The sequence below is a fragment of the Trachurus trachurus genome (assembly GCF_905171665.1).
Source record: "Trachurus trachurus genome assembly, chromosome: 14".
Classification (NCBI taxonomy): Eukaryota; Metazoa; Chordata; class Actinopteri; order Carangiformes; family Carangidae; genus Trachurus; species Trachurus trachurus.
The window spans coordinates 25,186,311-25,209,493 of NC_139903.1; the positions used below are offsets into that span (position 1 = coordinate 25,186,311).

The 23,183-nt window shown below is 40.9% G+C and overlaps 3 protein-coding genes across 3 annotated transcripts; all 3 read left to right on the forward strand.

Annotated features, from left to right (window-relative positions):
• Positions 1-302: 302 nt before the first annotated feature.
• LOC310996538 (olfactory receptor 1E16-like) lies at positions 303-1,277 on the forward strand (the record flags this gene model as incomplete). Its single annotated transcript, XM_083985960.1, has 1 exon — positions 303-1,277. The coding sequence occupies one exon, from the start codon at positions 303-305 to the stop codon at positions 1,275-1,277; it is 975 nt and encodes a 324-aa protein (XP_083842086.1).
• A 9,767-nt stretch (positions 1,278-11,044) lies between these two features.
• Positions 11,045-12,016, forward strand: LOC310996539 (olfactory receptor 1E16-like; the record flags this gene model as incomplete). Its single annotated transcript, XM_083985961.1, has 1 exon — positions 11,045-12,016. The coding sequence occupies one exon, from the start codon at positions 11,045-11,047 to the stop codon at positions 12,014-12,016; it is 972 nt and encodes a 323-aa protein (XP_083842087.1).
• A 1,772-nt stretch (positions 12,017-13,788) lies between these two features.
• Positions 13,789-18,375, forward strand: LOC310996541 (olfactory receptor 1f45-like; the record flags this gene model as incomplete). The annotated part of the gene is made up of 2 exons (XM_083985963.1): positions 13,789-14,768; positions 18,237-18,375. 2 exons carry the CDS (start codon positions 13,789-13,791, stop codon positions 18,373-18,375), a joined length of 1,119 nt encoding a protein of 372 aa, XP_083842089.1.
• Positions 18,376-23,183: the final 4,808 nt, after the last annotated feature.

A 23,183-nucleotide genomic window follows, 5' to 3' on the forward strand; every position in this document is an offset into this window, starting at 1 on the left:
GCCCTACCAGTAACTGACCACTGCTATTCCATTACCTTTGAATGGAAATGTGTCTCTTCCACCTGAATCGTGTTAGTTTTAATGAGTGCAGTGCAGTACATACAATAGACACAGGGGTCAAAGATTGACCTCACCGACATGAACTCAGGAGGATTGCCTCTCTTATTAGCCCCTCCCATCACAACAGTTAAAGCTTTGCAGAGTTTCATCGTCACAGAGAACAGGACACAGCGCCGACACAGTGAAGAAGACATTTACCTAATGACTGCACTGTAGGCAGGAAAAGCTCAACCAGTTTTACAATGAACTTATTCAACTCAGCTCTGGGAAAAAACATCACAATAGTGCGTCCTGCATATTTCATAATAAGTGGATTTATTGGTATACCTAACATTAAGGCTTACTATGTTTTTCTCCTTTTTGTGTATATTGTTTCAGTTCTGGGAAACACAGCTGTGATGGCTGTAATAGGTTTAGATCATAATCTAAAGACTCCTAAATATATTGTCGTTTTTAACTTGGCATTTGTGGACTTGTTTGGTAGCTCTGCTCTGGTGCCAAAGGTTCTTGACATCTTTCTGTTTAACCATCGCTACATCCCTTACAGCGACTGCTTGACGTTCATGTTTTTCTGCTACACCTGCCTGTCAATGCAGGCTCTTAACCTGGTGGCACTGTCCTATGACAGACTGGTGGCCATCATCTTTCCACTGCACTATCAAGTCATAGTGACTCACAGGTTCATGTTGTCTTTGATTGCCTCTTTCTGGCTCTTTGTCATTATTGTTACACTTATTGCAGTTGGCCTTCTCACAAGACTTTCCTTCTGTGAGTCTGTTGTTGTTAACAGCTACTTCTGTGACCATGGTCAGATATACCGATTGGCCTGCAATGACAAAACTCCAAATTATGCCATTGGTATTTTGTTACCAGTGCTTATTCTTTGGTTTCCACTGATATTCATTGTGTGTAGTTACCTATATATTGGCTATGCTTTGAGTAAAGTGGCTACATTTCAGGAAAGACTTAAGGCTTTTAAAACCTGCACAGCTCATCTTTCATTAGTTGCAATCTATTTCCTGCCAATATTAATCACATTTACTTCTTTGGAAAAAATACATCCCAATGCTAGGATCATAAACCTGTCTCTGACCTCTATCATTCCTCCCATGTTGAACCCAATTATTTATGTTTTGCAGACACAGGAAATCAAAGAATCTCTAAAAAAGTTATTTAAAAACAGAATGCAGTCCAACAACAAAGAAGTAAACTTATAGTGAGCATTGTTTTTTGAATTTTACATGAGGCATACATTTGTTATGTTATGTTACGACTGGTCCGTGTACATTATAAAAATAAATTGTCATTGCTAATACAAGATATGTTTTTATAATCAATACAAATGTTTGAGATTGCATTTCAAATTAGATCAAAATCCCTTTAAATTACACCACACTCAGTAACTACCACACCAATTCTTGCAATGTTAGGGATATTACAAGGACAATAGAAATATCTACTTGTCCCCCACATTTCTTGTTTTAATGTGCTGGCAGGAATTCAGAAGCCAAATGACTGATGTGTAGATGATGCATTTGAATATATAATCATAAAGCATTAAGAATTAGAAAATCAGTCTATGCTAAAGTTGTTTGATACAGAGTCACAGCTTAAATGAAGTGATCAGTTATAAGGGTTGCAAAATCTAAATATTTTTTCTTGTACATAACTTTAAAAAATTGGTAGTCAAGTTTTTATGTGGAAGTATTTTTGTAGTTACTGTCATGTGTTTTCATGCAAAGTTGAATGCATTTAAAGAGGCTTAATTTTGCATTCATAAAGTTGCTACCCAGAAATCATTCTCTGGAAAATCATTTTGGGGTGAAGGCACCTAAACTCTGTGGTATGCTTGATAGCTGAACTCCTGACAAAATGTTTTGTTATCACTATATCCAAAACTGTGTTAGAGATTAGAGTTCAGCTTCAGGCACAATCAAAGGCAAGTTTAAAGAACTGATGGATGAAGATGCAAGTGGAATTTTCTTTGTTGCTGTTTGTATGTGGTGCTGCGGCCGATAGTCACATATAAGTGTGGGTGATGTGGTTAAAATATCATATGACAACCTTTTTGGGTGGAGTCACAACCCAAGATCTTAATAATCTCTTCTCTTCATGTTGTCTTTTCTTGACAAGTTGCGTCAGAATAAACTTAGCTTTTTGCAGAGCTCATGTGGAATATTCATTTGGACCGCACACTTATTTATTTATGAGGGGCTACATGAAATTGTTTTAATTTGAAAGTTCAATGTTGGCTGAGTAGCTAGCCCAGACTCCTGGCACCACCAACTGTCTCTCGTCCGCTGGAATCTGGTCTTGAACTACAGCTGGTGACATGGTTCTTGGTCTGCTTATGTAGAGAACTGGTTCATGTGGAGCAACACCAACCTGACTGAGGCTGCAGAGCAGAACAAATGCTGCTGTCTGCAGCTAGAGTTGGCAGGCTAGCTGTTTATCCCCTAATATAGTCTGCTTATCAGAGACTGAACTATTGAAATAAAACATGTAAATAGAGGGACTTTTTAATGACTCCATCTGTACGATCCATCAGAAGATCAGATCATGTGCCAAAAATAATTTTGTCGACCCACAGGCAAATATTATACGTATGTTTGACAGATTCACTGAAGTGGTGTTACATTTCTTTATACCACACATCTACTCTGTGCAAGGTTTGCCAAGCAAGTATGAGAAACGTTGAAACTTCTTTTCAGAGCATTTCAATCAGGACAGACTAATAAGGAAAAGAGAGTCAGACTGAAAAGTGAAATTGCATTTATTATGCATACAAATAAATCCACAGCTCCACTCCTAGTCACGGTCTCTGGTTTCCAGCGAACAATAAGAACAGGCGAAGGAATAAAACACTTTCACGCCCCCAAGTTTCCCCTACTATTATTCCCCTTACTAATCGTTACAGCCCTCTCGATGATCAGGAGTTTCCTGAATTGCCCCCACCGCAGGGTCCTCCACGACTGCAGCTCCACGCTACATCCCCATCGCCTCCCAGTCGGCAGCGTTCATCACAGCCGCAGAGACTCCCTCGGCGGCAGGCTCGACATCACCGGGTGGGGCGAAACGTAGCTGCAGGTGCCCATCCAGTACGAGCTGAGATAGCGGCGAACCGTGTCTGTCCCACCACTCTCCTAGTCGGATCCTCCATGGTTCGTCATGTCAGAGTTAACAGGTGCTTCACCTCATGTCATCCAGGCGCCTGCACAACTCAATTAGATGACGCCATCTCTCAGCTGTTAGAAAAACACCCCCCGGCCCGTACTGTTGTGGCCCATCTGGGAGGAATTAACGACGCCAAACTGCAACAATCCGTAAAGCTCAGGGATGATTGCAGGCGCCTCATTGATAACACTCTTCAATCAAATAAGCAATGCATCATCTCCGGGCCCCTCCCCCCTCCTTCTTGCGGTGACGTAAAGTTCAGCCGACTTAGGCAGCTTCATGTCTGGCTTAAAGGCTACTGCAATAGGGCTGGCATCCCGTATGTGGACAATTTCACGACTTTTCTTCACAGACCGGACCTTTTCAAGCAGGATCGCCTCCATTTAAACCACTCAGGATCCAATCTTCTGGCCCAGAACATACATCTCACACTGCTAGCTGTCCAGTCCACTACATTCACAGAATGACGGTCTTCGCGCCACACCCCCTCTGTAGCCTCTTCTTCGGTGGTCGCTGAATCAGTTTCCCCTTGCGCCTCCCACAGCTCCCCCTACAGGCCCTCAACATCGTTGCAACCAGTCTCACTCAACCCTGTTATCACTCTGTTTGAAAACACTATTACACCCATTGTATCTGTCAGATCAGCTAATACTCATAGTGGCAGGGGCGTAGATAGAAATAATCTTATACTTTTAACCAAACCTCATGCCTTAGAATTCTATAAAAGTTTTAGACCACACTCTGATCTAACAGCTGTGCCTGTAACTATAGAGTCTCAGGCTGACTTCATCAAACAAAAAGGTTTAGGCGTCATACACATGAATGTTCGTAGTCTGGTACCAAAACTGGATTACATCAATGTCTGGGCTAAACAAACAAATGCTGATGTCTTTGTATTTTCAGAAACGTGGCTGTCTCATATTGTTGATGATAAGGATATTGCAATTGATGGTTATAATGTTTTTAGGGCTGACAGGCAGGGTCCCGCAAAAGGGGGTGGGATTTCTATTTATGTAAAAAAGTCTTTATGTGTCTCTGTTGTCAAATCTATATCTAGGCCTCATTGTTTTGAATACTTTTCACTGAATGTCTGTCTGGGAAATGCAGCAAATAGTGAAAAAATAATTCTTATCGGGGCCTACCGTCCGCCTTCTGCAAAGTCTGGTGCCATTGAAAACATATTTAAGTTATTATCCAATCATGAAAAGTCTGAAATATTGTTATTAGGTGATCTGAATCTAAATTTCTTAACAGATGTGTCCAGTGGTCTAAAAAATCTTTGTAATGAATTAAATCTGGTGCAGTTAATTACTGCCCCAACAAGGCCTGACACTAATAATCCTGGACATGGTTCTCTACTGGACCTCATCTTATCCAATAGACCTCATAAAATAAAATCCAGTGGTGTTCTCCCACTTGATTTCAGTGACCACTGTCCCATTGCCTGCATTAGGGATACTAGACAGCAGAAATCTCAAACTCGTATCGTTGTCAAAAGAAACTTTAGAAATTTTGTGGATCATGCCTTTTTGTACGACTTGTATAATAGTGATATTTCATACTCTGTTTCTATCTCTGATCCACATATTGCGTTAAATCACTTTATTGAAACCTTTAATTCTGTTGCTGATAAGCATGCTCCCTTCAAGCAACTTAGAATAAAAGATAGGAGTAATCCCTGGTTCACTCCGGAAATGGCAGAAAAACTTAGAGCTAGGGATATTTCATGGAGCAAAGCACGTGCCTCTGGTTCACAATCTGACTGGCAGAATTTTCGTTGTCTGCGTAATCATTGTCTTGCCATGATTCGCAAGGCAAAATCATCTTATTACCTGTCCTCCCTTTCTGAATGTAGAGGAAATCCAGCTAAATTTTGGAGAACTGTTAAGACATTATCTCACTGCAACACTTCAACACTGCCAAACTATGTGACCAGGGCCTCTACAAAAATTCCTGATAAACAAAAACAGTGTGATGCCTTCAATGAACATTTTATTGCTGTGGGTAACCTTTTTGCTGAGTCAAGTTCATTACCTTCTGACCCAGCTTGTGATGGTCCTGCTATTGGATGTAGCTCTGGGCCCTGTAGGTTCTCGTTTAGACTTTTCTCTGATCTGGAAGTATTTGATGCTCTGTGTAAGATAGATCCAAAGAAATCTACTGGAGCCGATCAGTTGGACCCACAACTCTTAAAACTGGCTGCTCCTATTATTACTGTTACGCTGACGCACATTTTTAATTTGACTGTGATCACTGAGAGTATTCCAACTGTATGGAAGACTGCCTTGGTATCTCCCTTACACAAAGGTGGTCCTGCAGATGATTTAAATAATTATCGGCCAATTTCTAAACTGCCTTGCCTGGCTAAAGTATTAGAGCGACTAGTTAATAATCAATTAAAAATATTTTTGTCTACTTTTAACATTTTAAATCCCTGTCAGTCTGGTTATAGATCTGCTCACAGTACTCTCTCAGCAACAGTCAAAGTTACTAACGACATTGTCAAGGCTTTAGATAACAAGCTGGTCTGTGCTACTCTTTTTATTGACCTTTCAAAGGCCTTTGACACAGTAGACCACTCGTTACTTTTAAATCGCCTGGAAACTATTGGTTTTGATAAAAAAAAACTGGTAATTGGTTTAATAATTATTTAAATGACAGATTTCAGGCAGTATTGGCTGATGGCTATCAATCAGATTTTGTGCGTGTAACTAAAGGGGTTCCTCAAGGATCCATTTTAGGCCCTATCTTATTCACCCTTTATATCAACAATTTAGGCATCGGCATGGCTAATAGTTCTATTCACCTGTATGCTGATGACACAATTCTTTACTCTGTTGCTCCAACTGCTGATTTAGCTCTTAAAGGACTACAGTCTGATTTTAGTACTATAGAGCAAGCTCTAATTAATCTTAAATTAACACTTAACCCAAAAAAGACAAAATACATGATATTCACCAGATTGCACTCTTCCTTGCCATTACATGGTGGTATCTCAACAGCTGGCGGGACTCAAATTGAGAGAGTGTCAAGTTACAAATATCTGGGCATTTGGTTGGATGACAAACTGTCTTTTAAAACTCATATCTCTGATCTTACCAAAAAACTTAAGGGAAAATTATCATTCTTTTATCGTAATAGATCTTGTCTGTCAATGGAATGTAGAAAAGAACTTGTTCAGGCCATTTTCTTATCTGCACTTGATTATGGTGATGTCATTTACATGCATGCTGCTCTCTCTACATTGAAACCCCTGGATGCACTTTATCACTCCTCTCTTCGTTTTATTACTGGAGATGTGTTCCGAACCCATCACTGTGTTCTTTATAATAAGGTTGGCTGGCCATCCTTAAGTGTAAGGAGGGAACAACATTGCATGGTCTTTATTTACAAAGCCTTACTTGAAATTTTACCTGTTTATCTTACTAGCTTAATCTCACTTAGAGTCTGTAACTTACACACTCGTTCACAGGACACCTTGGTTTTACAAATTCCAAGTATCAGGACAGAATTGGGGAAGACTGCCTTTCAGTTTTATGCACCCCAAAAGTGGAATAATCTACAAAACTGTCTGAAACTGGATCATCTTATTTTTAGTTTTAAAAACGTATTATCGAATGTTTTTCAACCTGTATGTAATTGTGAATCATGACCTTGTATACTGTATAATTGTGTTTTTGTAATCAGGGCGTCATTGAAAAAGAGAGCTCGCTCTCAATTGACCTTCCCTGAATAAATAAAGGAGAAATGAAATGAAATGAAATAGGCTTTGGCGCTTAGACAACGGGGAGTAGATCATCGTGGTGTACTGATCTATGGGTGATAGCTTGCATCTGAAGATGATGATCCCCCCCGGGCCTAGACACCGGTGGTGGTAGACTCCTGGTCGAAGATCCCGATGAAGATGGTCGGCGTCAGATGGAGGTGGAGAAGGGGTGGAGGTGGGCTGAGAGCAGGGGTGGACTGGGACAAAAATTTTGCCCTGGATTTTTTGGTCCAGACCGGCCCACTATCTGCGCGCGGATATTTTGCCATATTTTAGCTCAACATAATGTATAGACAATGAAGCGTGACAAGAAATACTTGTAATTTGTGTACTGCATCATGAGTAATAAATGATGCAGAAATTGAATAAATGATGCAGAAACTGAATTTGTACCTGAAACCAAATTTCTTGGAGCTATCATTGATGATAAATTAAATTGGAAATCACACATAAATTATGTCAAATCCAAAATGTCAAAATCTATTGCAATTCTTTATAAAGCCCAAGCTTTCCTCTCTCAACAATCACTAGTCACATTATATTATTCATTAATTGCCCCTTATATGACATATTGCATTGAGGTCTGGGGAAACACATACAGAACAAATACAAATTCTATTTTTTTATTGCAAAAAAAGGCTATAAGAATCATCAGTAATAAACCTTTCCGTGAGCCGACCAACTCACTATTTAGTCGCCTGAACATTTTGAAATTCAGGGACTTAATTGATTACATTACAATACAAACCATGTACAAAGCAAAAAATAAACTTCTTCCTCAAGATATCCAGAATCTGTTTAAAGTGAAGGATTCCAGTTATAACCTGAGAAGACCACTATTATTTGAGAAACCAAAGACTCGAACTACTGTAAAAAATCATCGTCTTTCTGTTAGAGGGGTTAACATCTGGAATAATTGTCCTGAAAATATTAAATTATGCTGTACTCTAGTCAGCTTTAAAAAACTTTATAAGAACAACATAATTTCTCGTTACAGTATGGAAAATTGAGTTCAATGATTCTGTACTATTGGGTTATGCGCTGTGTACAATTCTTTATTTTGTTGTGATCAGAAATTTAAGTGTACTGATTAATTTCAAATGTCTGTGATCTGATCCTATTGTATTAATGCGTATATATTATTTTATTTTATTTTATTTAAACTTTTTAAGGTAAAAGGGGTAGAGGTATATAAGCTTTGGCTTCAACCTACACCCTTTCGATTATATAAGCTTGATATACCGAAATAAATAAATTCATTCATTCATTCATAATATGCAGAATGATGTTTTACTGTAACAGTAGTTAATCTGTGTTTTATTAATTTTAACTGTATAATGTTAAACTGTTGAAAGGACAATAAACCATAAACACTGACAGAAAAAAACATGGAAAGCATACATATTTGTTAAGTTGTTAGCTCAATGTCCTTCATGACCAAATTTGAGTGAGGGCACTTTAATAAAAGCAACTAATCAATTAATCAGGATAGTATATGAATATAGTTATTGTTTTCCAATACTTTAGATAACTAGATTTAGCTGTAACACACCACACCATCAGAGTTATTAGCTATAGCTATTTATTATGTCAAGTAAAGTTCATAGCAACCGTTCTGGACCATTTACAGTATTTTAATGAATGTTTATCCACACCATTCTGGAAAGCACATACCTGCTTAACACGGTTATCTCTACCTCCTTCACATGGTGGAGAGTCTTCCTCAACACTTATTTTTTCAGCCTCCTCCTGCACCATAAGGGCACTGGTAACGGGAGCTTCACTCTCTTCAGACTCACGTGAAGGACCTGCTGCTGAAGCTGCAGCATCGGTGCTTCTAGCCCCGGCCAGGCCAGGCGGCCCCTGATCTGCGTAATTGTTGTACTTTTAGCAGTCTATGCTGCTAGAGCTTCTCTTTTTCTGTTACTTTCCTCCATTTTTCCACGCCGCCTTTGCGTTTTTTTAACTTTTCTTTTCCGTTTTCGTGCGCTGGTGTTGTTTTCTTCTCTCTCTCTCGCTCTCTCTCTCATCATGACTCCTCATCATTAAAAGTGATTGGACGAGGGGGGGTCTAGAACATGCGTGGGTGGGACTCCTGGGCCTCTGTAGCCTCTCATAGGGCCATTGGGCCAGGTAGACAAGCCACTAGGCCAATCGTCACCTCTCTCCTTTGTCTGCAGCTGAGCACTGTGGGCCGAGCTGATGCATGTCTCTCTCCCTGGGCCGGGAGAGTTACAATAGGCAAGGCGAGGCATGGCGGAAAAAAAAGTTAAAGAAGTAAATAAAAAAACAGCCGCCTATCGGCCCATTAGTGACCGGCCCACCGGGAAAACTCCCGGTACTCCCTATGGCCAATCCGCCCCTGGCTGAGAGTTTTGCTGGATGACAGCGGGATGACAGCAGAGAAAGGGGACACTTTTAAATTTGACGCTAGTGACTGATTGGTAGGAGAGAGAGGAGATGGCAGCCTGTGGTTGGTGAAGATAGAGCGGAGAAGAGAGAAGAGAGAAGAGCGAGAAGATAGAGGGTGAGCTCGGGAGAGGCTGTGCTTAAGAGATAGTCTTCCTGTCTGAACTTTCGCTTAGCTCCATTTCAGAATGAAAGACCACAGTAGCTTGAAGTAAAGCGCTGCTGTGGCTGCAAATAAAAAACTTTGTTACACTGTTATTTTCTGGGCGAATAGGAAGTGTTTTTTGTGAGTAACTGTTGTTGCTTACCAGGAGAGCTATTTCCAAAACATCAATTTTTTATTTAATGAAAAAAAAAAGTTTTTTTTTTTTTTCAGTGATCGAATGAATAGTATATATTGGTCATACAATAGGGCTGGGACGATACGCTTTTCTCCCGATTCTACGATATTGCCGATTCTCTCGATTATGAGTCTGCATTTTTAACATTTATCTGCACACAAATACTGTAGGAGCCTATAAATGAACATACTCCATCATAAAGTGAACTTAAAACCTTTTCAAAACCTGTACTCTCTGTATGTAAAAAAGGCTAACGAATGCACATTGCACACAATATTAAAAAAAAAGTTTAAAAAAAAAAATTTCCCAAAAAAAAAATCGATTTAAAGGGAGGGAGGGAAAGGAGTTTCTATTCGGTTATAAAAAAGTCTCACGTTAATGTGGATGAATCTCCGCTACCCACACTTGTTAATGGGCCCATTTTCGATAAATATATCGTTCTGTCTCTATCGTTATTTTGTTATTATTAGTGGTGGCGGAGATGCTGGTCGAGCCGACCAGCGTTTTTTACTTTTGGTTTCGCAACGAATCATGAGAATAACGCAGCTGAATCGCCGTTTATGGTCGGAACTACGACGGTATGTGAACCTCTTTGAACCTCTGACTTTAATTCTTGATGAATGAAAACATGAGTCCGTCTTGCGCCGGTCAAAATAATTTTACGGTGCGCGCGGAGGCTCATAAATGTAGTGTGAAAACGCTTCGCTTTTCCAAAACTCCTCGTTGTCCCTTTAAAAATCGTCAAAAAAGATATTGCGATATATATGTGAATCGATTTTTTCTCCCACCCCTATCATACAATATAACTAACAAAAGCTGACCATCTGTGTGGATAAACAACTAACAACTCATCATCATACATGAAAACACCTATTAATTTCACACAGTAAAATTCACACAATGACTGAAAAGGAATAGGCTGAAGTCCAAGGCTTATTTTTGCTATAGATAACCCAGAATATCAACAGTACAATAATATGGAGGGCTAGATACAGTAATATTGTTGCCAGTAACTGACCACTGCTGTTCCATTACCTTTGAATGGAAATGTGTCTCTTCAACCTGAATCTTGTTAGTTTTAATGCGTGCAGTGCAGTACATACAATAGACACAGGGGTCAAACATTGACCTTACCGACATGAACTCAGGAGGACTGCCTCTCTTATTAGCCCCTCCCATCACAACAGTTAAAGCTTTGCAGAGTTTCATCGTCACAGAGAACAGGACGCAGCAGTGAAGAAGACATTTACCTAATGACTGCACTGTAGGCAGGAAAAGCTCAACCAGTTTTACAATGAACTTATTCAACTCAGCTCTGGGAAAAAACATCACAATAGTCCGTCCTGCATATTTCATAATAAGTGGATTTATTGGTATACCTAACATTAAGGCTTACTATGTTTTTCTCCTTTTTGTGTATATTGTTTCAGTTCTGGGAAACACAGCTGTGATGGCTGTAATAGGTTTAGATCATAATCTAAAGACTCCTAAATATATTGCCGTTTTTAACTTGGCATTTGTGGACTTGTTTGGTAGCTCTGCTCTGGTGCCAAAGGTTCTTGACATCTTTCTGTTTAACCATCGCTACATCCCCTACAACGACTGCTTGACGTTCATGTTTTTCTGCTACACCTGCCTGTCAATGCAGGCTCTTAACCTGGTGGCACTGTCCTATGACAGACTGGTGGCCATCATCTTTCCACTGCACTATCAAGTCAAAGTGACTCACAGGTTCATGTTGTCTTTGATTGCCTCTTTCTGGGTCTTGGTCATTATTGTTGTGCTTATTGCAGTTGGACTTCTCACAAGACTTTCCTATTGTAAATCTCTGGTTGTTAACAGCTATTTCTGTGACTATGGTCAGATATTGAGGCTGGCCTGCAATGACTATACCACCAGTTTTGCTTTTGGTCATGTGTTACCAGTGCTTATTCTTTGGTTTCCACTGATATTCATTGTGTGTAGTTACCTATATATTGGCTATGCTTTGAGTAAAGTGGCTACATTTCAGGAAAGACTTAAGGCTTTTAAAACCTGCACAGCTCATCTTTCATTAGTTGCAATCTATTTCCTGCCAATATTAATCACATTTACTTCTTTGGAAAAAATGCATCCAAATGCTAGGATCCTAAACCTGTCTCTGGCCTCTATAATTCCTCCCATGTTGAACCCAATTATTTATGTTTTGCAGACACAGGAAATCAGGAAATCTCTAAGAAAGTTATTTAGAATCAGAGTGCAGTCCAGAATTACAATAATGAGGTAAATACAAGTACTCTTCGTGCACCTCTTTAGTTGATCTCCTTGGATGTATTAAATTGATGCCATAGTGCTTACAGCAAGATCTCCCACAGAGCTGAAATGTTTATCATGTCCCTCTTTTGGAATTAGATATTGTAACATATAAAAAAGATGGATATTAAAGTTCTTCCAATTTCATACGTTACATTTTGTAATGATACATTCATTCCTAAAAATTAAAACTGACTGGTTAATTAATTAAGGGTTCAGAACAAGTGTTGGACTCACCCCTACTAATTTCAACTCTTTTATTGCTGAGAAAGAGTTGTGATGGCTATACCATGCTTGGATTATTATCTTGAGAACTGTTAACATTTTTAACTAGCATTTGTTGACCTCATTGGTAACTCTGGTTTAATGTAAACATCACTCTGTCTTTTACAATTTCTTGACCCAAAATGTTAAGTTGTAGCTGGACATTTTAACAATTAGCTGAATCTATCATCGTCATGAGGGCTGGCAACTTTCACGTGACTTAATTCATGATGATTGTAAAAAGAATATTGATTGATTTAAAGCTGTTTTCTATATTAACATGGAAAGGTAAGAAATACAATAACATGATGATTGTGTGGTGTAAGTCTTTTATTGACTCTGTCTCTGAATGGGTCGAAAGCAATAGACTTGCTCTCAATATAACAAAAACTAAATGCATTGCATTCAGCTCTAACTCCATGCTTAGGAGGAATCATCATCTCTCCTTATACATCAAGGACACAGCTCTTGAGCAAGTCCATGAGGTCAAACTCTTAGGAAACTATCTTGGATTACACATATTGATAATATAGTTCTCAAAATAGGTAGAGCCATTTCAGTAATAAAAAGATGTTCCTTCCTTGTACTAATAATCACACTGTGAAACTTGTAACTCAGGCACTGATACTTACTCACCTTGACTACTGTTCAATTGTATGGTCTTGTGCTTCAAATAAAGTTATACACAAGCTTCAACCTGTGCAAAACAGCGAAATCATGCTCAATGCAAAAAACAGTCTTATATAGAGCCATATCTTGTTGGATGGAACAAGCTACTGTACCTGATAATGCTAGAAGCATAGATTTGGTAACTGTTTTTAAAAAATATCTTAAAAGACAATGCCTTGACTTGATTTTAAGTCTGCTTTGATCTCTGGTCTTTCCGGGGTTACTTTAAAGTTTATGTCTTGTTATAACTGATTTTGTCATTGATGATATTGTTTTTGTTGTTATTGGTATGTTATTGTTGTATTGATTTTGTTATTGTCTTGTGATTGATTATTATTATTATTATTATTATTATTATTATTATTATTATTATTATTATTATTATTATTATTATTATTATTATTATTTATAAATATTGTTGAAGCTTTTCATATTATTTGGAAGTTTAGTTTAATTTCATGTGTGTTTGACTGTTTTATGTGGCTTTTTATGGACCCCAGGAAGAGTAGCTGCTACCAGGTGTAGTAATAAGTGCAACATATAGACTTCTAATACATGATAAACAAATAACATGTTTACTATCTGATGGACTGATATGGGCTTGTCCCTGAAGATCAGTAGCTTAGAGACAATAAACAGTGGAGTCACCTTATTTGACAGAAGAGGTGAGAGCTGCTTCTTTGGTAGCCATCTCTGTCACAACAATTAGAGCTCCAAACAAACAAAGGGAGAGAAGAGTGCAACTCTGTCTACATAGGACAACACAGTGCCGACACTCACCGACAGTCACTGTGTTTTGGACAGTTTTTTACAATGGACTTATTCAATTCAGCTCTTGGGAAAAATATCACTTTTGTGCATCCTGCATATTTTATAATAAGTGGGTTATCTGGCATCTCAAATATTAAATCTTACTATATTTTTCTCTTTTTTGTTTATATTGTCTCAGTTCTGGGAAACACGGTTGTGATGGCCCTAATATATTTGGATCATAATCTGAGGACTCCAAAATATGTTGCAGTCTTTAACTTGGCTTTTGTAGACCTGTTTGGTAATTCGGCTCTAGTGCCAAAGATTATCGATGTCTTCCTGTTTAACCACAACCGCATCTCCTACAACAACTGTTTGACATATCTTTTTTTCTGCTACACCTGTCTGTCAATGCAGTCATTTAACCTGGTGGCACTGTCCTATGACAGACTGGTGGCCATCATCTTTCCGCTGCACTATCAAGTCAAAGTGACTCACAGATTGATGCTGTCTATGATTGGCTCTTTTTGGGTTTTTATTGTAGTTGCTGTGCTGATTGCAGTTGGCCTTATAACAAGACTTTCCTTCTGTGCATCTGTGGTTGTTAACAGTTATTTCTGTGACCATGGTCAGATATATCGTCTTTCGTGCAATGACCATTTCCCCAATTATGTCCTTAGTTGTTTATACCCAGTTCTTTTGTTCTGGCTTCCACTTGTTTTTATTTTGTTAAGTTACCTATACATTGGCTGTACATTAGCTAAAATGGCAACCTTTCAACAAGGCCTCAAGGCATTTAAAACTTGCATAGGTCATCTGTCATTGGTGGCAGTCTATTTCATCCCGCTGTTAATTACCTTTACTCTGATGGAGAAAATACATCCTAATGCCAGGATCATAAACTTGTCGCTGACCTCTGTTTTCCCTCCCATGTTGAACCCAATTATATATGTACTACAGACACAAGAAATCAAAGAATCTTTGAAAAGGTTATTACAAATCAGAGGGAAATCCAAAATAACAATGAAAAAAATAATCCCAATGTAAGAATAAGGCAAAAAACAAACAAACATCAGTGATAACTAATGACATCACCCCCACATTTTGGTGTTGAAATGAAAAAACAATGATCTAAGCCTCTAGTACTCTCAACCTGTACTGTCAGGTTAGGGCAGACCTGTAAATCAAATAGCTTTTCTTCTTTTTAGTTAATATTGAAGTCACACACCCATTTTTAAATATGCCACCTAGAAAAATAAGTACCGAACCCAAGGGGTAAGAATGTTTCCTCTATGTTTTCAAAACTAAACTAAACAAAAGACAGATGAAAAAATATAATACAGTACAGTAGAGAATGCTCCTGTATGCTTGTTTTTGTCCTCATGTGTTTGCAGTTATCTTTTAATGCCAAATGTTTACTTTTGTTTGAGTGAGGAAATATAGCATAAAGAGCAGCATCTTTGCAGAGTAGAATTTGTTAACAGAGCCTTGAAAATATATCTCTATTGTCTCAAATCAGTAATTGCTCAAATAAGATATTGTGATCAGTTTGTGTCTCTGCCTATGTTACCAAAATGAAATATATCTTGTATTCATTGTGTTATTCTGATCAGTGTGTCTCTCCGCTTTAAGCCAACACACTAGTGCTGTGTGTTTAATGTGGATATTGAAACAATTCTTTCTTTGCAATAGAAACATCAAGATGCAGTGTCATCTTTACATTTGGGCAATTATTAAATTCCGATATAATAACGATAGTTTGGAGCAGGAAAAAGCCGATAGCCGATTAATCGGCCGATAGCCCCCCCCCCCCCGAAAAAAAAATGATATATTAATTATTTTTTTTTAACAGTAAACACAAGGAGTCATATTTAATCATTTACAGTTTTTTCCCTCAGTGTACAGCCAGTGCCAGCAGTTTCTACTACTTTTCAAACAGCCACAGAATATGTTGTGCTATGACTAAAATGACACAGAATATCTCAAATGAAAGGAGAGACTCTCGGCTTTCACCAGGGAAAAAAAGAAAGTTTGTAGCATTTTCCATTTTTTTGTTATCCTCATTTGAATACAGCATGTTTTCTCCAAATTCAGCATTCTGGGAGAGTAATTCTGCGAAAAAACAGGTTTAAAGTGAAGGAGATATTTTCAAGCAGAACTCTCTTTTGAACCTTTTATTTTTTGACTATTTTTGACTTTGCAATGATTCTCTCTGTGTCTGTCTGACTGTCTCTCTCTTAAATGACCTAAATAGGCTAATCTTTTTTATATATTGGTGGGATGTGTCGTGTAAAATTTTGCATGTGATGGTGTTGAAGGAGAACCATAAAATGTGTAAGCCTTATTATGTTACCCTTATAATCAAAGTGTGTATTTCATTTATCCGTGTTTTAACTCTAGGCCTGTATGAGAGCAGGAGGGGGCCCCTACACAGTTTGCAAGTTGGAGAAATAGCAGAAAGGATTAACAGTACGAATGGTGGAGGGAAAGAGAGCGAAAGGAGCAATATGCAGACTAACATAATAAACATGTCAACATCCAATGTTTGATGTCAAAAGTATAAATGGTGTGGTAAAGGAGGGTGAAGTCAGTCGTGCTGTGTTGTGTGGCAGGGCCCTGTCCTTGTATATGACTTGGGTTTGAATAAAACTCTACTGCATCGAACTTCAACTCTCGTCAGTGCGTGATTTGAAGACTCTAGTTTATTTTATATTGGTGTATTAAAAATACGATTGAACTTGATCTCCAGCCCAGGCCGGGTTTGAAGACACAGATTGAAAAATTGGCTTCGCCTTTGATAAGGGACAAGATGCGTTTATGTTGTGAGAGAGCCTGTTTGTTTTAATATCGTGAATATTAAAACTTTGATTACATGAAAACAAAGGGTTCAACCAGGGTTCATAGGTTTGATGAGACACTTATTTGCTATGGTTACACGATGGCGTGATCAGGGGGCTTCTGGCCATCCGTTCACATCCGGTTCTGTCCGTTCATGTTCGGTGTACGGAGCGTAAGCACTGGCTGCTACAGTCTGCTCCTGCGGCTGCAGGATAGGTTGGATGAGTTTGTTGTGATTAGGGATGGGCATGATTAATCGATGATCGATTATTGATCGTTAAGAATTTTATCGATCACGGAATTTTTTTATCGATTTATTATAAGGGATCATGTAGAGGGCAGAGGTTGTCATGGAGAAATAAACCACGGGTTTATTTTTTCATAACAACCAATAAACTCCATATAAGTATTATTATACAGGCCTATTATTATTATTATTATTATTACATGGTTTAAGAGTGAAATAATTCATTAAATATGACAGGGCGCTTGTGTCGCGGTCCGCCCGCTCTGATCAGCAGGTTTGGTTTTCAGCAGCAGTGTGGAAGGAGCCTCCACTCTCTCTGTAAGTTACAAGCTACAAGTCATTTATCTAACATCACAATTAGTCCGAAGCTGTTTAACGACGGTTAAAATGAAACTTAAGGTAAATATCCTGCATAGTTTGTTTCTCTTTTCTGTGCCGCGCTGATCAGAGCGGCGCTCCGTGTGTTGGCCACAGAAAAAACAATAAAACACACGCTTTCACAGCTTGTGATTTTTTTTGTACAAGTGCAGCCAAACACGAGGCTGAAGAGAGAGGGACAGCAGAGCTGCTCTGACAGCTCAGCTGCAGGTGAGCCAGGCAGCTGAGACAGATTGCAGATTGCGCATTAGATCAATAAAAAAGTAGCGAGTATGTGTGTGTGTGTGTAAAATCGGCAAGAAAACAAAACATCGCCGCTCGTCCTTCCAATCGGCAATAGACGATTGGATCGTCAATCGGCACAACCCTAGCCTACACACAAAGTGGTAACAGTAGTGCATTCAGTTTTTTTTCTGCTGGATTATATTTAAAATACGTCCTATATCTTCTCGTCGAGTGACAGCAGGTGTGTTGAGCAGAATGTGCGCTGCATGCCAGGTGGTGGGTGTGACCACACAAGGATGGGATGCAGCAGCGTTGCAGATACTTGTTGATTTAAATTGACAGATTACACGCACAATAAGCAGAAATGTCGTGCATTTTGAACATCTGACCATCAACCTGTCAGCAGCTGATCACTACCTGCTGCACTCTGCCACTCTAATCACAAGCACCGCGGCCCGCGGCTCGTCTCAGCAGCGTTGTTCTGTTGTTGATGGAGCCGTTGCTAAATCGTGTGAAGCTTAGAGTAATGACAATCCACAATATGAAATTTAGAGGTAATCGCACAACTCTACCACTAACATTTCGGCTCGTCAACGAAAACTCACACACGTCTCGTCATGTTTTCGTCATCAGAGAGCCATGTTTATCTCATAACCGTCTCGTTATCGTCAAGAAAAAAAGGGGCGTCAACGAAAATATTTCGTCATCGTCATCGTTAATGAAAACAACACTGGTGCGGGAACACCGTCCTGGTACCGCAGCTCCGCTCACCCACAAACCAGCGCCCTGTGTTGGGCTGCTGGCGACCGCGCCGGTCCGACAGCAACAGGCCCGACAGCGGCGGTGGACACGGCAACAGGACCACCCGCGGTGGCGGCAACGATGGTAACCCGGGACTTCCTGCCACCGGCGGCAGCGGCGGACACGGCAACGGGACCGCCGGTAATAACAAATTCACGTAGGCTACTGTGCTTCTCTGGAAAAGAGCAGAGCAGACAGTTGCTCTTCTCAACCAGAGTACCAGTACCAAACACAACTGCAGCTGTGCTTTTCATTGTTTCATTTCATTGTTTAGCATATATTTTCAGAGTGTTTTCTATTAGTTCGTAACTTTTTCAACATGACAGGCTTTGTCATAGTGTGCAGTATTGTGCACAGTGTGGCGCTGACTGTCCGTACATTGGAGGAATAAGAGCAGGCTGCTACTCACTCACAGAAGCATATTCACCGCAGTAACATGTGAACTGCTGCTTGATTTGTGAATTTGTGACAAATCTGCGGACGGAAGCGCAGCACAGCTGTTGTTCGGTACGATAACCAGTTAAATCAGAAACCAGTTGGACCATAACACCGGTATTTTGAAGCAGCAGGGAGCAGTGTGTGTTTTTCTGCCTTGTCCTAAACCAGCGGATAGCGGGGAAGTGGATTGTTTTGACCGCCAGGGGTGCGTTCCATACGGGCCGTGACCTCACACGAAAACTATCAATTGCGAAAGGCTAAGCAGGTGAAAGAACAGTTTTTTATTGTGAATGTTAATGGCTGGCAATTATAGCAATGCTGTTAGTTGGACCTAAAAAGCATACATTTTGTAGACCAGGCGCAGGCAGCGCACTTTACAAGTTTCTGTACTCTTTCCAACCTCCGTTCCTCCTACTGGCGCAAGTGGGAAAGAGGGAGGGAGAAGGTGTGAGTGGGTTCAACACAGCCGACTCAGATCTTCACCAATCAAATGAACTCCTCTCCTCACCTTTAAATGTGCTGTGGGCGAGGTGCCAAACATCCCTCAGGAGGAAACTGATGTTCTGGTCTGGGAGGTCCAAGCTCATAGTGGCCGAACAGACCCCACGGGCTGATGAAGCAAAAGCAGTCTGGGAGGAGGTTACTAATGTCATTAATCAGGTTTGCCCTGATACACTGTGAACCGTTGCCCAGTGTAAAAAAAAAAACAACACCCTTTTTTCACTAATAAAGACACTCACATTTAGTAACGTATATTTAAACCCTGTGTAAAAAACATGAGTAGTGTGCACAGATGACAACATAAACAAATACCATGTGTAACAAGGATGAAATCAGAAGCACCTGTGTGTAAAAGACAAATTGCCAAACTCCGTGGCCTGGAACATGTCGGTGAGTGTCTCTCTCTCTTTATCTTTTCTTTTGAATTTTCTGGGAAGAGTGATGCTGAATATATACTCACTATCTGATGCCGAGGCTGTTTGTGGTTGGCTGGGAGAGATGTTTCCATTACGCATGCCAACTTACTTTGATCTGACATCAGATGTGACGGGACACATCTGTGCTGATTCAGATAGTTGCATTGCATAGTGATTGTTGTGATTATTTGTTGCATTGAAATCTTCCTGACATTCTGGAAATCTGCCTGTGAGGTTTTGGTGACGTGTGTGCACTGTGCGCCGGTCAGCCAAATTACCACTTGACCAGCTGCGCTGAAAGTAGGCCAGGTTGGGGCTGGCAAGCTTTCAGTGCACTTTCGGCGCACCTTTGGCACACCTTTGGCGCACCTTTGGCGCAGCCTTTTGGCATGAAATTGCCAATGCCAAGCTGAATCTGTCGGCACCTCCCCCTACTGCACCACCACATCCATCTCGGCGCACCTCGGCCTACCAAATTGCCAAACTGACTGTGCATGGTGTTGTGCCAGATGATATAAGCACTGCATGGCAACTGGTAGGAAAATATAGCCCAGGGGGTCAAATGGCGCTTTTCCACTAGCGCAGTACGGCACGGCACGGCCCGCTTTTTTTGCTTTTCCACTAGCTAAAAAATAAAAAAAAGTTTGCAGGTGACTTTGGTCTCTCAGCATTAGCAAGCTCGGCTTGGCTGCGGTAGCTGTGTATGGACGACATAAAAATGAAAGTTCATAGTGGGGAATATGAAATCGTGGACAACAAATCAGTGCGGGCGAAATCGGATGTCTGGGAGAAGTTTGGTTTTCTTTCAGACCAAGAAAACAACATACTTAGTGGCTATGCCGCCTGCAGAAAATGTAAACGTGTTTTTGCCTTTGACAGCCGCAAGCTAGGCACCTCATCCATGAGGAAGCATGTGGATGTCTGTGAGGCCCGCCGGACAGGCAGTGGCGGTGGCGGTTCTTTGGACAGATTTTTAAGAAGAGAAGAGCGCCCACTGCCAACCAGGGAGGACAAGGATATGATAGCCAACTTGGCCGTAAGATTTGTGTGTATGGACGTGAGGTAATTTGAGACTGTAGGTGGGGGGGGGGGGGGGGGGGGGGGGGGATTTATTGAGCTAGCCCAGGGTTTGATCAATGTTGGGCTAGGGCTGGCAGGGTTGACGCCCGTAAACTGTTGACTACCTGACCAACAACAACAACAACGGTGTCGCGGAAAACCCAAAAATATGGGGGAGAAAACAGGGAACAACTCATGCCGGTGCTGAGGGAGCAGCTGTCCGAAAGCAGCGTGGCAGCGACGTTGGACATGTGGACTGACGATTTTCGAAAAGTTGGATATCTCTGCATCACTCTGCATTACATCAACAAGAGATGGGAGCTGATTGAGCGTGTGCTGTGCACAGTTGAGTGGGACAGTTCTCTATGCAAGACGGCTGACAACTTGAGACCAGCAATCCTGGAGGCACTGCGGAAATACAACATTGATGAGTTCTTCCACCGACTGGTTTATGTGACTGACAGGGGTTCAAACATAGTCGCAGCACTGCGCACCGTTACCAGGCTGAGTTGTGCAGCACACATCCTGAACACAGTCCTGCACACCACACTCGGAAAAGATGATAAAGTGTCAGCTCTCATCGAGTCTGCCAAGGCCCTTGTCACTTATTTCAAAGACAAAAACCTACAGAATTGTCTTCCTAAAACAGTGAAGGCATCCGTGGAGACCAGGTGGAATTCCCTGCATACGATGCTGGAGTCCATCCACAGTCAGACTTCCTCTGCCCCTTCGTGCCCCCCTCAAACAAACTGCTGTTCAGGGTTGAAAAGAGTTCTGGATCAGGCCCCTTTGCCTGCCCTGGGTCGGCCGTCACCCCCGCTCTGGCCTGGGCGCGGGTGATCACATGACCGGACAAACCCTTCCCCAGGTCACTGTCTTTGGGCCCGGCCTCCAGCAGCACGTCCAGTAGCACAGGTAAGTCCCAATCCAGGATAGCAGTAACGGGTAACTTTTCACTACCCCCACAGTCAGCAGGTAAGGTTGCTCACCCACCACCACCGTCACCTCAGCTATGGGGTAGGAATGGCTGTCCCCGTGCACACACAAAATGTCTTCCTGTCTGCTATAATCCACAATGCCCGTTGGCACCAACTCCCTTCGGACCAGCATCAGGAAGCTCCCCGAGTCAGCCAGGGCAGTCACAGATTCACCATTAATGGTAACGTCTTTAAAACGCTGTTGACCTCCACTTGCATGCCCCACTAAGCTTAACTTTTCTGATGGGGCACAAAGAAGCCTTGTGCCCTGCTTGCTGGCAGTAAAAACAGACAAACTCCTTACCGGGGCTGCGCTGGCGAGGTGCGGGCCGGGGTTCTCCAGGCGGATGTTGGCTGGCTCTGGCTGCTGGTCTAGGCTGCGATGAAACCTGACGACCGGGACCACCCTGGTAGGCAGTCGGGCCTCCCCTCCGTGCATTGAGGTACTGCAGCGCTAGCTTGCCTGCAGCTAGCCCATCCGTCAGCTCGTGCTCCTTCACTCAGGTGCGGATGTCTGCCGGGAGTGCCAGTAGCTGCTCCAAAATGACCTGCTCACCGATCTGCTCCTTTGTATGCTGCTCTGGCCGAATCCATCGACGGTAGAGACCCTTACAGCGGTGGTAAGTCTCTGTTGGGTTCTCTCCCGGTGGAACTGCCAGGGACTGGAACTGCTGGCAATATGTCTCGTCTCCGGTGAGACGTCAAACTTGGTCAGGAGCGCTGCCTTCAGGTCCGGGTACGAGTGAGCCCTGTCCTTGTCCATTGCCGTGTATGCCTCGAGCGCCTTCCCCGTGAGCAGAGGCACCAGGCGACACTGTAGCCTAGCTAGTGTTTATTAGTTTGTATTATTATTATTATTATTATTAAAGCAGAAGTAAGCGATCCGGTCGTTTTGGCTAACTTCTTGTCAGCCGATGGAGTTAGCAGTCCCCGCCCTCGTCATGGATCTATTGGCAGGGTTCGTACGGTCATGAAAAACCTGGAAAAGTTATGGAAATTGAAAATGGGTAACGCTTTATATTAAGGTCCTTGTAATAAGCATTAGTTAATAGGTAATAAGGCCCTTATAAGTGATTATAAGATGCTTATTAACATTATTATGCATTTATAAGACTATATATGTATTAATAGACTCATTATAATATAGTTAATAGCAGACTATAAGAGATTTATAATAACTTATAATAAACTTAGTTAACTGTTTGTTGATGCTTATGAACATTAATAAAATCCTTATGAGTATCTTATAATTGTTCATAATAACATTACAAACACATATATTGACTCAACTAGCCCAATCATTATGTCTTTGTTATGCCTTTATTAATCTTTTTTTTGTTTGATAATTAACATTAATATATACTTTATTGCTCATCTATTATAAGTTAACTATGCACTTGTTAACAGTTAACTATGTTTTTTGCAGGTACTGGATCTAAAGCGAGAACAATGTCTTATTAAGGCTGATAAATCTTTTGATTTTGGTTTTCAGAAAGGTGCGTCGGAGGAGAAGAGCAGACTTGTAGAGAAACTCCTGCACAGTTTCTTCTCAAAAATCAGTTTTCTGTGTTTGTTTTG